Genomic DNA, 17,555 nt, shown 5'->3' on the forward strand with positions numbered 1-17,555 from the left:
CGCTCAGAGGCAGCAGTTTGTACTATTTGCAAAATGCACAGCAGCAACTTTCCATGACACCTTGCAAACTCATAAGTGCTACCACCTGGAAGAGCAAGGGCAAAATCATCTGCAAGTTCCCCTCCAAGCCACTCACTGACCCTTCACTGTCGCAGGGCCAAAATCCAGGGACTCCCTTTCAAACAACACTGTGGCTTGACACGTCCCACACGAATTACAACAGCTGAAGAAGGTGACTCAAGGGTAGTTAGAAATGGGCTAAAAATGCTGACCTTGCCAGTGGTGGTCTTATCTCATGAGAATAAAAGCAAAATGCTTGAAGGAACAGGGTGGTTGGAAGCATGAGGTCATGTGATGATACTGCCTGCAATACATAAAGTCAGAATTAGCAAACCTAGCTGCCATTAGGATCCCTGCCTTGAAGAGGAAGCCTGCTGATGCTGAAGAAATGAGACCATTCATAGAGCACAAATGAACTCAATGTGCAGGAGGAATTTGGGGCTTTAAGCCTTGGAATAGATCAACACTTACAAAGCTAAGGCACCAAGGTTTAATGGGAGGGATAGGAGCATGTAAGAGTCACATGTATTAGTATACAGTGAAAAGTATTGTTTCTTGTGCACTATACAGACAAAGCATACAGTACATAGAAAAGGAAAAGAAAGCGTACAGATTTTTAAAAAAATTATGGGTTGCTTGGTGAGACAGTGGTTATCACTGCTGCCTCACAGTACCAGAGACCTGGGTTCGATTCCCAGCTTGGGTCACTGTGCAGATTCTGCACGTTCTCCCCACGTCTGCGTGGGTTTCCTCTGGGTGTTCCAGTTTCCTCCCACAGTCTGAACAATGCGCTGGTTAGGTGCATTGGCCAAGCTAAATTCTCTCTCACTGCACCCGAACAGGGGCTAGGAGATTTTCACAGTAATTTCACTGCAGTGTTAATGTAAGTCTACTCATGTCACTAATAAATAATCTTAAAGGAGCTCACACAGAAGCTTTTGTTTTCCAAAAGGTACAACATGTAGCTCATGCACAGCTGTCCCAGGGACTATTGTCAGCCAAGAGAAGACTGGAACAGGAGTAGACTGTTCAGCTTCTATTCTGTGAGATCATGGCTGATTTATGAACTAACCCCTCACACTTGCCTTTGTTCCATTTCTTGTAACACCATCGATTAACAAAAATCTTGTCAAACTCAGATTTCAAATTGACAACTGACCTTGCAACTAATGTCATTTGCAGAAGAAAATTCCAACTTCTTCTACGCTTTGCCCGTGGAGGCTTTCACTAATTTCATCCCTAAATTCTGGCCCTAATTTTTAGAACATCCTGCCTAATTCCAAACTTCTCAACTGGGGGGAAATATTTTCCCTCTCTCACTGTTCCCCTTAATATTTTGAAAATTTAGGTCAACTCACACTTCAATCTTCTAAATTCCAGGGAATACCACCTTTGGCTATGCAATCTCTTGTTGTAATTTAACCCTTTGAGTCCAGATATTGTTCTTCTAAATTTAAGCTATTTTACCAACAAAGTAATTTACTGTTTCTAAGGTGTGTTACCAAGAGTGCTCCAGGTGTGGTGTGGCCAGAGCTTTGTGTAGCTGAAGCATCACTTCTATTCCCTCACATTTTAATTCTCTATATGTAAAGAGACAGTGGCATGCTGGAATTATCACTGGGCTAGTAATCCAGAGTCCCAGGGTAATGCTCCAGGTTTGAATGCAATAAAAATCTAGAATTAAAAATCTAGTGATGACCATGAAAGCACTGTCTATTATTGTTAAAACATATCTGGTTCACTAATGTTCTTTAAGTAAGGAAATCTGCCGTCCTTACCTGGTCTGGCCTACATGTGACTCCAGACCCACAGTAATGTGATTGACTTTCAAATGTCCTCTGAAATGGAGGACGGTTGCGAATGGGCAATAAATGCTGATGACACTCACATCCCACGAAAAGTAATAAATAACATAAAGGCCAGCATACAATTAACCCATGCAGCCTATTACCCTTCTTAGCATTTTTCTAACTTCAGCCTATCTGCATTGCAGTGAGCGTTAGTGAGGAATAAATAACTGTTCTCAAGTCTCTTAACACTGCTGCAGGTAGTACAAAATATTGATGAATGAGCATTCAAAGGTTTGAAGCAAAAGTATTGCTGGGGATACAATTGAAGATTCTGTACTGTGTTTTCAGTTACTGTCATGGGCTTTGGAGAGGGGAAGAGAAAATTTCTAGGCTGCATTAGGAAAAGTAGTACATTGATAATGTCACTTTCTAATCCTAATCTAATTTTAATAGCCAGAATGATTTCCCTTTTTGTATCCTGCAGGGAACTGGATGGTAATCTCAGCTGACGCGATGTCCTCAGCAGTTGTCAACACTTAACAACCAGTCATTCAGCGATGCTCTAAGTGTCATTAACACTAGTTTCATTTTATTGAGGAACATAACTCATTGTGTAAATTACAGTCAGCAAGGATCCAGAAAAGGCCACAGTTTAATCCCAGGGTTCAAAAGGCATTCAAGCTTTGCTCTGTGAACCCATCCGAACCTCCGAATTTAATTCAAAAGCCACATTACACACTGTCGATCATTCATTCTGTGTAATATGATCCCAGGTAATTTTCAACAGAGACCTTGGGCTCCACACCATTGATCTGAGACCAATAAGAGTTGAGTGCAAGGTGCAGCCAGCAGGATCAGAGTTATTTGCACTCTGCCTCTCAGGTGCCTCAATATTGATAGAAGTAGAACTCTGCTTCCCCAGTGGCTAATTTTTAATATCTGAAGCACAAGGGTGGCAGTGTATAATTTCTCTTCACACTATGGTGACCTACTAATAAGGGGGCATGATCTTGGGCAAGGAGAGGCGGGTTTGGCTGTGGGCAATGAGTTGAATCCCCTAAATGTGATCGTCCTGCCCTCTCCTGGGTGAATAGGGTGGAATTGACGGTGAGTGCAGCCGTTGGATAAATCATTATGAGATATTCTCAGCCTCAATTTTTGGCTTGAACAGCCAGGATACTGTTTTTTGCTGAACTATCAACCACTCATCAGAATTATCGAGGCAAGTGTACAGGAAGAAGAGTTTCTTCAGTGAAACTGACAAGCTGGGTAGCCTATGATCGGTTATTCTGAAGAGCTCCAGCTATGGCCATTGAGAGACTGCTGTCTCAGTTCTTTACTTAGGTTGTACTTCCACTTCTTGACCAGGGATTATCAACTTTTTAGAAGACAGTTCACCTGTCTAGCACTGCATTCATTTACAGCTGTACTTTCCTGCTGCAAGCCTTTGGTACAGCAGGAGAGTAGCTTATCCAGCTCCATCTTCCACCTCTGCTGCGTGGGGTAAGATAAGAAGCAATCTTAAAACCACCACCAACAGCAGCTGCCTTCTCCTGAGCCACATGCCCCTCCACAAGACACAGACAGTGGGACATAGAAATCTGGGTGGAAGGAGGCAAGATTCTCAACACAGCATCAGAGGCAGAGAGTGATTCTCTTGACATGTCTGAGCACCAATGCGTCAGGAGATTTAGGCTTTCATGGCAAGACACTACCAATATCTGCAAGCTTCTAGAACAAGATCTGCTTCCCAGTGGAGCAGATGGCACAGGTTACCATGGGCCAACAAGCTGAGTGTCACTGGTGGGCCACATCTCCCTGGATCATTGCCTTTCACTAGGTTGTGTGCTGTTACTGCCTGCAAAGGGAAAAAGCAGGAGAAAACAGTGTCAGTAAGGGAGGGAAGGACAACATCTTTTGGCGGATGACTTTGAAATGAGACAGTGATAATGGTGATTATCAGTCTATTGCAATGGGATTGTGAGGAGATGCTTAGAGAGAGGGGAATGAGTGGAGCTGTCGGTGTGTTGATCTGAGGGATGCTGTGCAGGGGGACATTGGGAAAGACAGTGTTGGGCCAGGTAGCTCACGATGTTATGCCACTCACCGTGGGACGGCCTGTTGTTCCAACTTGGATGAACCACATTCCTGCTATTTCTTCAGCCACTTCCATCCACATGCTTGGTTGGAGAGCGTCTTCTTCCTCCAGTGCTTGGGAAACTTCAGCTCACGCCTTACAGTGGGACCTCCAGGCGGGACTGAGGGACTCGGCTTTTTCATTCCTGTGTTTGCTACAGCACCAAATATCTATGTCCCACTGAGCCATTGCAACCCCTGCCAGATCTCTTTAACTAGAAATCCTTCCTGCGGCAGATCCAGCACTCTCTCTGTCTGTCCTCTCTAATTGGCCAGGCTACCAGTGGGTGATGCTAATGCTGTGGCTCAGTTACAGAGTCAAGGGAAAATCAGATACTTAATCAACCGGGTTCCCAACCCATTATGGTACAGCCATTTCAGCAGGGACTCAGTTCATGAGACTCTGCCCTAAGATTCTGAAGAAACCAATGGACCATCTTAGCACTTTTTAAACCTGGCTCTACAATGAACTGCAATGGTGTGAGATGTCCTTGGCGAGGTGGTCTCCGAATGCTTGCAATTAATGCAGTTGGGAGTCAAATCAGCACATGGCACATCTGGCATATTGTGTACAGTTTTGGTCTCCTTATCGTAGAATCATAGAATCCTTACAGTGCAGAAGAAGACCATTCAGATCATTTAGTCTAACACATTATCCTACCCAGCCCACCCCTTCTTATCAAAGAAAGGATATACTTGCCATAGAGGCAGTGTGACAGATGTTCACCAGACAGTTTTCAGGAAATGTCCTCTGGAGAGTCTGATCTCATTGAGGCATACAACATTCTTACTAGGCTCGCAGGGCAGTTGCACAAAGGATGTTCCTCCTGGCTTGGAATCTACAACCAGGGAACACAGTCTGAGAATGAGGGCTGAGATCAAGAGGAAGTTCTTCACTCAGGGGTAGCAAGTCTTTGGAATTCTCTACCAAGAGGGCTCAGTCATTGAGTATATTCATGACAGACACTGATAGATTTTTGGATATTGAAGATATCAAGGAATATGGGGTTAGATTTGATTTGATTTATCATTGTCACATGTATTAGTATACAGTGAAAAGTATTGTTTCTTGTGTACTATACAGACAAAGCATACCGTACATAGGGGTAGTGCAGGAAAATGGCATTGTTGCAGAAGATCATCATTGACCTAGTTGAATAGTGGAGCAGACGCAAGAGGCTGAATGGCCTACTCTTGTTCCTACTTCCTATATTCCCATACTAACTATAATCTGTGACCCTTCTTTGTTTCATACTTTTCTATTCTTTCTACAATCTAAATGTCTATAAAATCCAAGCTCATCTGCACCTTTAATCTTACAGATGTCTTGGTCCATCACCGGCACTTATTCATTTAAATTAAAATTCCACACAAATTGTAGCAGTGTCTTGATATGTTTCTCTTTGAAATTTGTACAAATTATAATCCAATGTGCCAGGATTTGCATTTTAGCCACTTTAAAATTAATAACAATTCTGCTCCCTCTTCTGTCTCCCAGTCATACTGGATATTAATCTTTAAAGATTGTTTTTTATGAACGAGTCCATTGTCTTCTTATTACTTGCTAGCTTTTCCCTATTCTGAACAGTGCCTGCTCAGCAAACCATAACCCACTATAAGGGTGAACAGCCTTTGCCAATTCCATATTCTACCCAGCAAAGGGAACACTTGTTTTTTTTATTCATTCTTGGGACCTGAGCAGCACTGGCAAGACAAGTATTTTCAGCCCATCCTTAATATTTCTTGAGAAGGTAGTGGTGATTTTCTCTTGTAATCGCAGTGTTTATACATATGTTTTTCTTTTTTTCATTCATGGGATATGGGCTTCAGTCTGGTAGGGCCAGCATTTATTGCCCATCTGAAATTGCCCTTGAACTGAGTGGCTTTTCAGGGGACATTTAAGTATCAACCACGTTGCTGTGGATCTGGAGTCACATGTAGGTCAAATTAGTTGAGGACAGCAGATTTCCTTCCCTAATGGACATTAATGAACCAGACAGGGTTCAGCTAAGTTTCTAATCAACGGTAACCCCCATTATGTTGCTAGTTGGGGATTCAGCAACGGCAATGCTGTTGAATATCAAGAAGAGATACTTACATTGTCTCTTATAGGAGAGGGTTATTGTCTGGCATCTGTGAATGTGTACACTAACTTTCTAATTTACATTGGAATGGCACCTTCCATACTCATGCTTCCAATATGTCTTCCCTTTCCCTTAACAAGGATTACCATCCCGTGATTCATAGGGTCCCCAACTATTGATTCCAATTCCCACACGTCTGCTCTTACCCCTTCCCATCCCTCCCAGAATCACAATAAGGGTTCCCTTCTCCTCACTTTTCACTCCACCAACCTTCATATTCAATGCATCATCCTTTGAAAATTCCAATGCCTCCAGTGAGATACCCACTATGAAACATATTTCCCCGTCCTCTCTCCTTTCAGCATTCTGAAGGAGCTTTTCCCTCCATGACAGCCTGGTTCACTCCTCTAACATCCTCAACACTCTTCCCATGAGAGTTCTCCATGCAAGCACAGGAGAGGCTGCACCTGCCCTCTTCCTTCCTTCTCATTATGCAGGGCCTCAAACATTCCTTCCAGGTGAAATAATGATCTCCTTGTACTTCTTTCAATTTAGTGTACTGTACTTAATGATCTCCTCTACAATGAAGAGATCAAGTGCAGACTGGGTGACTGATTTGTGGAACATCTCTGTTCAGTCAGCGAGTGTGACCCTGAGTTTTTGCTTACCTGTCATTTTAAATCTCTAATTTGCTCACACTTTGGCCTCTTGGCCTCTTGCGCTTTTCAACTGAAGCTCAAAGTGAGCTCAGGGAACAGCAAGACATTTTTTGATTAGGTACTTTACAGCCTTCTGGATTGAAAACAGAACTCAACAAACTCAGGACATAACATCGGCCCTTTTTGTTTTGGATGGCAGCTCCTGGAATTGCTGCTGCTGCTATTTCCATTTGTACCTTTTCCAAACCCATCGGGTGGGATTTTCTGGCTGCTCCTGCCGGTGAAATCTTCCAGTCCCACTGCTGGCTATATTCCATTGCGGTTTCCTGTCTAATGGAGGATGTGAACAAGGGTGAACCCTGTTTTCAGTGGTGGGACTGGAAGGTCCATCCATCTTTTCATTTTCTTGCCCTGATCACATCTCCTTATGCCTTGCATCATCACCCCTTTTATCATCATTTAATCAACACTATCTTCCACCCTATCACAAACTTTTTCCTTTGTCCTTTCCCCACCGCCCCACTTTCCCTCCCTTCGCAAAACCTTCTGCATTTCTTAGCTTCTGTTCTGACGAAAAAGACTTTAACTTTGTTCTTATCTCTCCACGATTGCTGGTGGACCTGTCGAAAATCTCCAGAATTTTCCAGAATGGGCAGCACGGTGGCACAGTGGTTAGCATTGCTGCTTCACAGCGCCAGGGACCAGGGTTCGATTCCCAGCTTATTCACTGTTTGTGAGGAGTCCGCATGTTCTCCCCGTGTCTGTGTGGGTTTCCTGCGGGTGCTCCAGTTTCCTCCCATGGTCTGAAAGACGTGCTGGTTAGGTGCATTGACCCGAAAAGGCGCCGGACTGTGGTGACTAGGGGAATTTTACAGTAACTTCATTGCCGTGTTAATGTAAGCCTTACTTGTGATTAACTTTTTTGTTTACTTTTCTGAGAAAGCAACTTGTGCCTTGCAGGTGCTCTCTCTCACTCTCCCTGAGAAAATAAGAACGTTTTCTTATGCAAATTATGAATAAGAGCTAGCGTAAAGCACAGTATATTGACAAAACCAGGTGCCCAATGAATTTGATTTCCTGTTGCTGACAGAGTGAGACATTTTGTGGGGGGGGGCAATTGCTGGTGGTAGGGTGTCCCGCTGCCACTCTACAGTCGGTGGTGACAGAGCTAGAGAGGCCAGGAATCAGGGCTGGTCATGGAGGTGAAGGGTGGGGCGGGGAGGGCTTGCTGCAGGGTTCTAGGCTGCTGGTGGGGGGGAGGAGGGGTTGGGATCAGTGGGAGAGGGGAAATCAGATGAGGGTTGCAGGAGTGGAGGGGTGGGTGGTGTGAGGAGATTGAGGTGGGCTGGGGAGGGGATTGAGGCTGGGCATGGACATGTTTCGGGGGGCCAGCGATTGGGTTGGTGGGGGATGGGTTGTACGGCTGGCGATGGGCGATCAGGAGGCCGGCAGTACAGGGCCATTCTACACACGCCAAGCTCGGTGCTGACCAATCAGCGCACGCGCAATGGCCTGCTCAACACTATACAGCGGCCCACAGATTTTTTACGTGACTTACACTGACACATTCTGCTGTGCACAGAGGGTGGGGGATTCATTTTGAAAATCACGCTGAAAAACAGTGAGATTTACTCCAATTTTCATGTGAATTTGACACTTGAGAATTGTATTGGGAAAAATCACTCCCATGTTGTTTAGAATTTATGATCTGGTAAAGTGTTGGCCAAGGAAGAACAACCCTTATTGTCTAACATTTCCTTCATTATCCTGCTATTTAACTGAGTGAAAGAAATAGCTTGGTGCCAAATTAGCCAGAAAGGGCAACAATTCTGTGTTACAAACTTACATTCATTAAAAAACTGGTTTGAAGTTGTCAAAACACTGTTCGTAGTAAACTGTTACCATGAGCAAACTGATTAGACAAGAAACTTTCCACTTCTCAATTTAGAAAGGCTTTGAGCCCAGGTGTTGGAGGTGAAAGGGTAATGTGCAAATCCCTACCCTTTTCGCGACAAAGCAAATTACAGGATAGTACCACGGATGTGTCATTCGTATCATGCCATGGTATTGGTTTCTAAAATTAGGGAAGGTGCGGAAACAAAAAGCTAAAGGATTTTAGTCTCGATTCCAGGGTGACACTCCTGCAGAGTCAGAAGGTTATGGGTTCAAGTCCCACTCCAGAGTCTGGAGTGCATAATCTAAGGTGATGATTTTAGTGCAGTACTGAGGGAAAGCTGCACTGCCTGAGATACTCGCCGGAATTCTATCGCCCTGCCTGCTACAGTATCGGAGCGGACGAGGTGTGGACAATGGAAATGTCTGTTGACCTCGGGTGGGAGTTTCTGGTCTCGCTCGAGTGAGGCTGTAAAATCCCACCCACCATCTTTCAGATGAGATGTTAAACTGAGGCTCCATTTGCTCTCTCAGTTGAAGATAAAAGATCCCACAGATAAAAGCAAAATACTGCGGATGCTGGAATCTGAAACAGAAACAGAAAATGCGGGAGAAACTCAGCTCGTCTGCAGCATCTGTGGAGACAGAATAGAGTCAACGTTTCGAGATTGGATTCACCCTGACTTGAAACATCGGCTCTATTCTCTCCCCACGGACGCTGTCAGACCTGCGGAGTTCCTCCAGCATTTTCTGTTTTTTGTTGTATAAAAGATCCCATAGTTAGTTATGAATTAGCAGGGATGTCTAGCTTTTATCCCTCAACAAACATCACTACAACAGGCTATCTGGTCATCAAGCCTGTGGGACCTGATATGTGTAAACCGACAACAGCATTTCCATATTGCAACAGGGGCAACGTCTCAAAAAATGCTTCATTGGCTGTGCAGTTCTTTGTGATGTGCTGAGGTTGTAAAAAGCATCATATACATACAAGTCCTTTTACTAAGTATGGACAGGATATATGCTGCAAATAGACAAGAATCTCATCATGAACCTCTGGAAGGAGAGAAGAGAGGTTAATGTTTTATTTGGAGTTGTTGGAATTGTAATTGATTTGATGGAGAACCTTGAATCAACACATTAACCTGGCCTTTCTCTTTCCATTAGCAGCTTGCCTCATAATGTTTGCAATTTATTTTGTATTTGATCTCCATTATGAACAACTTATTCATGACTAAGCCTGGTCCTTTACAGAATGGTTAAACTGGTTCCATCTTTATCCTGTATTGAATTCACATTTATTATGCAGCCATAGAACAGAGTAAATTCACAGGTATCACGCTGTGATTTACGTGGGATAGAAACTGACCCCAAACCCCTCGGCACCTTTCTGTGATGGTAAAGGAAACTGCTGAGGACAAACTCTGGAAAAATCGCAGATGTAGAGGCACAGAGGTTCATCACAGCTAAGAATAAACAGCAAGATTCTTCCCTCCTGACCACGTGCTTGAAAAGCTGACACTGATTTTCAAAGCAGTTTTTTTTTCCCCCTTATGTGAGAATTAAGTTTTCACTCTGCATCTTTCATTCTGATTGCAATGTAATTGAAGACTGTAATGTGTACCTGGGTAGGGGTGGATTCCATTGGCGAAGACGGCTTCTGCTGTTGGCTGTCCGTTAGCCTGTGGTGGGAGGCCGGTGAATCCATTTACTCCGATTGGAGAAGGAATGCTAGGCACAGCTGGTGCGGTGATACCAGGGGGCGTGCTCCCGCCTGAAACACATACACAGCAAATCAGGCATCTCAAGCTTAAATTGAATCAAGCAGAAATAGTTAACTTTTTTCCCCAACCTGATTAGACTGCCTCTATCAATACAGTCCTTCACTCACAAGGAAATAGCAGCAAAAAGGAATAATTTGATGGAAACAAAGGTACAGTGAAATTGTTTACAAAGATTATGCAGATAAACAAGTTCTTGCATCAAAAGATAAACCAGGGTACCCTGTGTTGATTCTTTTCACTGTAGCAGTTATAGAAATGATACCACATGCTCCAATTTGCCTATATAGCTTTCTCTGAAACAAATATAATGCCTGCTATATTCTGAAAATACAGAAGACACACATAATCTTATACCCCAACAACTTGGGTTTGTTTGTGTTCGTTGAAGTTTATTTATTAGTCAAAGTAGGTTTCCATTCACATTACAATGAAGTTACTGCGAAAATCCTCCTACTTGTCACACTCTGGCTCCTGTTCAGGTGCACTGAGGGAGAATGTAGCATGGCCAATGCACCTAACCAGCATGTCTTTTGGGCTGCGGGAGGAAACCAGAGCGCCTGGAGGAAACCCACGCAGACACAGGGAGAAGGTTCAGGGCTGCAGAGATTGTGACTGAAGCCGGGAGTCGAACCTGGCGCTATGAAGCAGCAGTTAGAACAAAGAACAAAGAAAATTACAGCACAGGAACAGGCCCTTCAGCCCTCGAAGCCTGCATCGACCACGCTGCCAGACTTAACTAAAACCCCCTATGCTTCCAGGGACCATATCCCTCTATTCCTATCTCTTTCATGTACTTGTCAAGACACCCCTTAAAAGTCACTACCGTATCCCCTTCCACTATCTCCCTCAGCAATGAGTTCCAGGCACCCACCACTCTCTGTGCAAAAAATCTGCCTCATACATCTCTTTTATAACTCGCCCCTCACATCTTTACTCATGCCCCCTAGTAATTGACTCTTCCACCCTGGGAAAAAGCTTCTGACTATCCACTCTGTCCATGCCTCTCATAACCTTGTAGACTTCTATCAGTCTCCCCTCAACGTCTGTTGCTCCAATGAGAATAAACCAAGTTTCTCCAACCTCTCCTCGTAGCTAATGCCCTCCATAGCAGGCAACATCCTGGTAAATCTTTTCTGTACCCTCTCCAAAGCCGCCACTTCCTAACAGTTCTAACACTGTGCCTCCAGGACAAGCTGACAGGAGGTTTTTTTTTGCAGCCTGTTTCTTTTCTGCTCCAGTCAATGGTTGAATGACTCTCTCAAAGGTTGGACAAGCAGCTATTTCATAAAAAATGTATAAAAATCAATAGCACGTGCATCAACAGTTAAGGCTGCTGCGCAAGAAACTTATCTTATTTGCTCCACTAAACATTTTTTTAACTTGTTGCCCCCCCCGAACTGTTCTCTGCATCATTGGCATGGCCAGGAATATGTAGCAGTACAGTTCACCAATGGACATCATCAGTGTGACTTTGTGTTTAGCTAATATTGAGCAACGTATAATGGTATACCTATTCACCATTCCTTCCCCTGAAGCTCTCAAAACATTACACAAACTGTACAAATATAAAGGAAAAAGGATAATCCATCAAGGATGGATCATCCCATACCATACCATCATCCCATACCATAGAATTGTTTTATTTATGGTCATATATCGCTAAGTCCACAAACTTAGATTTAATTCATTCAATGTTACAGAATTCACAATAAAGAGATGCTGGTTAGTTGCCCATGTCCTTCTTCGGGGAAAGGGGGAACATGTTTAAATTCTACAATGTGAATATTGCCTTGTGTAATTTCCTCAGTTGTGTCTTCCGCTGTATATTTTTCTTTAATTTTGGAGTTAGGAAAAGCCAGGTGCTATGAGGTAGATCCTCACTTTGAGTAGAAGCATAAAATGGAGAATAGGGAATCAGAAGCCCACTAAAATGTTTCTCCCAATTTTAATTTTCATTTTTGCAAAGGGTCATCTGAACTCAAAACGTCAGCTCTTTTCTCTCCTTAGAGGTTTTCCAGCATTTTCTCTTTTGGTTTTAATTCTTATTGACCTCATCCATTGGTATCTTAATGCTGTTCACCTAGTTCCAGGAATGCAGCGAGCCTCTCCAATCATGGAATCTGCACAGTACTGAAGGAGGCCATTTGGCCCATCGAGTCTGTACTGACCACAATCCCACCCGGGTCCTATCCTCATAACCCTACCAATTCCCTGATATTAGAGTCAATTTAGCATGGCCAATCAACCGAACCTGCATATTTTTGGACTGTGGGAGGAAACTGGAGCACCCAAGGAAACCCATGCAGACATAGAGAGAAAGTAGAAATTCCACATGACAGTGACCCAAGGCGGGGATTGAACTCGGATCTCTGGCGCTGTGAGACAGCAGTGCTAACCATTGTGCCGCCCAATGGAAATGTTAAGTTCGGTTATCAATGGTGGGTAGAGCGGGGAGCTTGGAACGTTAATCACATGTTCATAAAGGAAAACATATCCCTTGATGTACTTTCTTTCATTCATGGCTTAGCAACACTGGTCATTGCACTCTGGCATCCACACTGTTAAGGTGACAGAAGGTGAATGGCATTCAGTCAGTGCGCTGCAGTCAGGGTAACCAACCGTCCCTTATTCACTGGGAATGTCCTGTGTCTGAATCCACTGTCCTATGTCCTGGGATGCATTTAATTTAATTTGATTTGATTTGTTTTTGTTGCATTTATTAGCAGACAGTGAAAAGTGTTATTTCTTGCTCACGATATAGACAAAACATACTGCTCATAGAGAAGGAAGCAAGACAGTACAGAATGTAGTGTTACAGTCATAGAACATAGAACATAGAACATTACAGCGCAGAACAGGCCCTTCGGCCCACGATGTTGTGCTGACCAATTAAAAAGCAATGACCCTATAACCTAAACCAATCCCTTTCCATCCATAAACCTATCCACGGATCTCTTAAACGCCCCCAAACTAGGCGCATTTACAACTGCAGCAGGCAGGGCATTCCAATCCCTCACCACCCTCTGGGTAAAGAACCTACCTCTGACATCCGTCCTATAACTACCACCCCTTAATTTAAAGCTATGCCCCCTCGTGCTAGCTTTCTCCATCCGAGGAAAAAGGCTATCACTGTCCACCCTATCTAAACCTCTAATCATCTTATATGATTATAGCTAGTCATAGCTAGGGTGTAGAGAAAGATCAACTTAATGCAAGGTAAGCCCGTTCAACAGTCTGACGGCAGCAGGGAAGAAGCTGTTCTTGAGTTGGTTGGTATGTGACCTCAGACTTTTGTGTCTTTCTTCCAACGGAAGAAGGTGGAAGAGAGAATGTGTGGGGTGCATGGGGTCCTTAATTATGCTGGCAGCTTTGCTGAGGCAGCAGGAAGTGTCAACAGAGTCAATGGATGGGAGGCTAGTTTACATGATAGATTGGGCTATATTCATGACCTTTTGTACTTCTTACAGTCTTGGCCAGTGCAGGAGCCATACCAAACTGTGATACAATAAGGAAGAATGCTTTCTATGTTGCATCTGTAAAAGCTGATGAGATTGTAGCTGACATGCAAAATTTCCTACGTCTTGTGATAAAGTAGAGGCATTGGTGGGCCTCCTTAACTATAGTGTCGGTATGGGGGGGCGGAGCCAGGACAGGTTGTGTTGATTTGGACACCTAAAAACTTGAAGCCCTCGACCCTTTCCACTTCGCCCCTGATGATGTAGATAGCAGCATATTCTCCTGTATGCTTCCTGAAGTTGATGACCATCTCCTTTGTTTTGTTGACATTGAGCAAGAGATTATTGCCGCCAGTTCATCAGATTCTCTATCTTATCCCTGAATTCTGTCTCGTTATTGTTTGAGATCCGACCCACTATGGTGGTGTCATCAGCAAATTTGAAAGTTGAATTGGAGGGGAATTTAGCCAGTCATAGGTGTATAAGGAGTATAGTAGGGGGCTGAGGACACAGCCTTGTGGGACACCGGTGTTGAGGACGATTGTGGAGAAGGTGTTTTTGCCTATCCTTACTGATTGTGGTCTGAGAGTTAGGAAGTTCAGGATCCAGTCGCAGAGGGAAGAGCTGAAGCCCAGGCCATGGAGTTTGGAGATGAGTTTTGTGGGAATAATGGTGTTGAAGATTGAGCTGTAGTCAATAAATAGGAGGCTGACATAGGTGTCTTTGTTATCTAGGTGTTCCAGGGTTGAGTGCAGGGCCAGGGAGATGGCGTCTGCAGCAGTAGGCAAACTGTAATGTATCTAGGTAGTCCAGGAGGCTGGAATTGATTCGTGTCATGACCAGCCTTTTGAAGCACTTCATAATGATGGATGTCAGAGCCACCGGACGATAGCCATTGAGCCACGCTGCTTGGTTTTTCTTAGGTACTGGGATGATGGTCATCTTCTTTGAGCAGACAGGGATCTCAGATTATTGTAAAGAGAGATTGAAGAAGTCTGCAAATAGCCCCGCCAGCTGATCCAGTCAGGATCTGAGTGCTCGTCTAGGTACTCCATTCGGGCCAGTCGCTTTCTGTGGGTTGACCCCTGAAAAAGCTGCTCTGACATCTGCAATGGTGAACCCAGATACAGGTTCACTCAGGGCTTCCTGAGTGGCGGGCATGCTCTCGCTGACCTCTTCATCAAAACAGGTGTAGAATGCATTGAGCTCATCAGGGAGGGGGGCGTTGGAGCTAGTGATTTTACATGCCTTCACCTTGTAACTTGTTATGTCTTGCTGACCTTGTCATAGTTGGCGGGGTTCGGTGTGGCTAGCCTGGGATTCTAACTTGGTCCGCTACTGTCTTCTGGCATCTTTGATGGATCTCCTGCGATCATACTTGCCTTTCTTGTGTAGGTCAGGGTCACCTGATTTGAACGCCTCAGACCTGGACTTCAGTAAGCATTGGATATCCCTGTTCATCCATGGTGCTGGACACTGTTTGTGCTTAGATTCATAGATCCATAGACGCTTATAGCACAGGAGGCCATTCAGCCTATAATGTCCACACCAGTGAACAAAGGTCTAGCCACACTAATCCCATTTTCCAGTGCTTGGCCCATAGCCCTGTTGATGGTTACAGCAGCACAAGTGAATATCTAAATACTTCTAGTGTTCCAGATTGCCACCACCCTCTGAGTGAACAAGTTTCTCCTCAACTCCCTTCTTAGTCTTCTATCTCTTACCTTTAATCCACACCCCCAGGTTATTGATCCTTCCACCAAGGGAAGAAAATATCCTGTAATTATGTTTTGTGTCTGCACAGCTCCTGTTCTTCCCATGTTTGTGCACTGTAACAGTCATTCTCTCCCCACCCCATCACTTCCTACAGCTCTGGCAACATTCATATCCTCCACATCCCTGCTGCTCCTCTGGACCCCCCCCCCTCATTGCAGGCTGTCCCTTAATTCTCACTGTGAGAGTTGGTCACCCTGGCTGCAATATAAAACTTATTTTTTTCATTGTCTAGAAGCAATTAACTGTGGTCAGGCTTCCACAATGACTTCGCCATTGTCCAAAAGAGTTTGCGGGCTCCCTGACATCACCAGGATCCCCCCGAAAGGACATCTATTGGTACTGAATGAATTGACTCAGGAAAATCCACTGGTGGTTCCACTGGGAACTTTAGGCAGGCTCTTAGCCCAACTCAATGAAATGCAATTACAGTTGACCTGGGTTCGAATCCCACCATGGCAAGTGGTGGAATTTGAGTTCAATAAAAAAAATCTGCAATTAAGAATCTACCATAAAACCACTGTTGTAAGAAAAACCCATCTGGTTCACTAATGTCCTTCAGGGAAGGAAATCTACTGTCCTTACCTGGTCTGGCCTATATGTGATTCCAGAGCCACAGCAATGACTCTCAGGCACTAGGGATGGGCAGTAAATGCTGGCCAGCCAGTGACGCCCATGTCCCACAAATGGATTAAGAAAAAATTAACAAAGACAATTTGTTTGCCAAAAACTCAGAAACCTTCCTCAGGATAGTCATCATCTGGAGCAGGAATGAACAGGTAGATGCGAGAAGTGAAGACACACTGACTTGCTGAGTGTTTCCAGCATCTGCAGGTTTCTGCTATTCTTCTGCTGCCAGGAAATGCTGAATCCTTTGGGAATTATTTCTGATATTTGCTAAAAAAAATTTTAATTTGTTCAGACAGAGTAAAAACCCAAGGTGCTCTGCTTCTCTCCCCTTCTCTTTTATAAACTATTTAAGAGTCATCGGATGTACCACATTTACTTAGTGCTAGGAACGGGTGCACCAAAAATCAGAAGTTAGGATCTTGCATGATCTCCCTTTGTCTCCCCTTTATCTTGACCACTGTTGCTGAAATCAACGCTTTGTGCTGAACTATTGTGACTTTCATTGACTGAAGAACAGTGTATCAATATTCTTGAAATGTTCGAATAACATTACTAGCATGTGCTAGAACATGAAGACGAGTGTAAAGGAGAAATTAGTATGAACAAACTGGACCGACAGAAACTACAAACTCAGTCCTTCTTTCAGCAAGAAAATCCAATCAGCCTACTCTTAAATCATGTGCATTCAGCACAGTATGCTTAAATATACTATGATACAAGGTTTTACATTTTTAATCTGGTTCACAGTGATAAAGGCATGGATGAGGGCTTCAGATGGGCTGAGATAGTGTGGGATTCTCCCAAAAAAATCTAAGCGCCAAATTTGTGCAAAAAACTGGAGTGAATCCCACTGGATTTTGCAGCGGGATTCACAAAATGAATCTCCCACACCTTGTGTATCACAGAGTGCCCTATTGTGAATCCCACTGGAAATCAGTGGGCGTGCCCTGTTCCTGCTGGAGAGGCTGGCAACATAGGGAGCGTGTTGTTGCATATGCGCCGATCTGTTAGCGTTGAGATTGGTGCATGCGCAGTAGTCCTGCACTGCCGGTCTCCCAATCGCTGGCCAGCACAGCAATCCCATATCGCTGCCCCACCAGTACCACCCCCCGCCCTCCCCCCCCGCCCACCCCAACCTCCTCCCCCCCCGCGCGGTCTGGTTGCTGGCTTTCCGGGCATGTCTGGGCCAGCCCCTCCAGTCCACCTCGATCTCTGCAGCAGCCCCCCCCACCCCGCACCCCCCCCTCCCCCCGCGCCCCCCCCAAGAGTCTCAATCTCCCAATCTCCTCGC

The 17,555-nt window shown here is 44.5% G+C and overlaps 1 protein-coding gene across 7 annotated transcripts in view; it reads right to left on the reverse strand.

Annotated features, from left to right (window-relative positions):
• celf4 (CUGBP, Elav-like family member 4) overlaps positions 1 to 17,555 on the reverse strand; it is a 1,183,497-nt gene that overhangs the window by 102,327 nt on the left and 1,063,615 nt on the right. For all 7 annotated transcript variants that reach the window (XM_080215459.1, XM_080215370.1, XM_080215109.1 and 4 more), the window contains exon 8: positions 10,247 to 10,396. In XM_080215459.1, the coding sequence (XP_080071585.1) occupies positions 10,247 to 10,396 (150 nt within the window). The remainder of the gene's footprint in view (positions 1 to 10,246; positions 10,397 to 17,555) is intronic.

The sequence above is a fragment of the Carcharhinus amblyrhynchos genome, chromosome 1, assembly GCF_965287045.1.
Source record: "Carcharhinus amblyrhynchos chromosome 1, sCarAmb.v2.hapA, whole genome shotgun sequence".
NCBI lineage: Eukaryota > Metazoa > Chordata > Chondrichthyes > Carcharhiniformes > Carcharhinidae > Carcharhinus > Carcharhinus amblyrhynchos.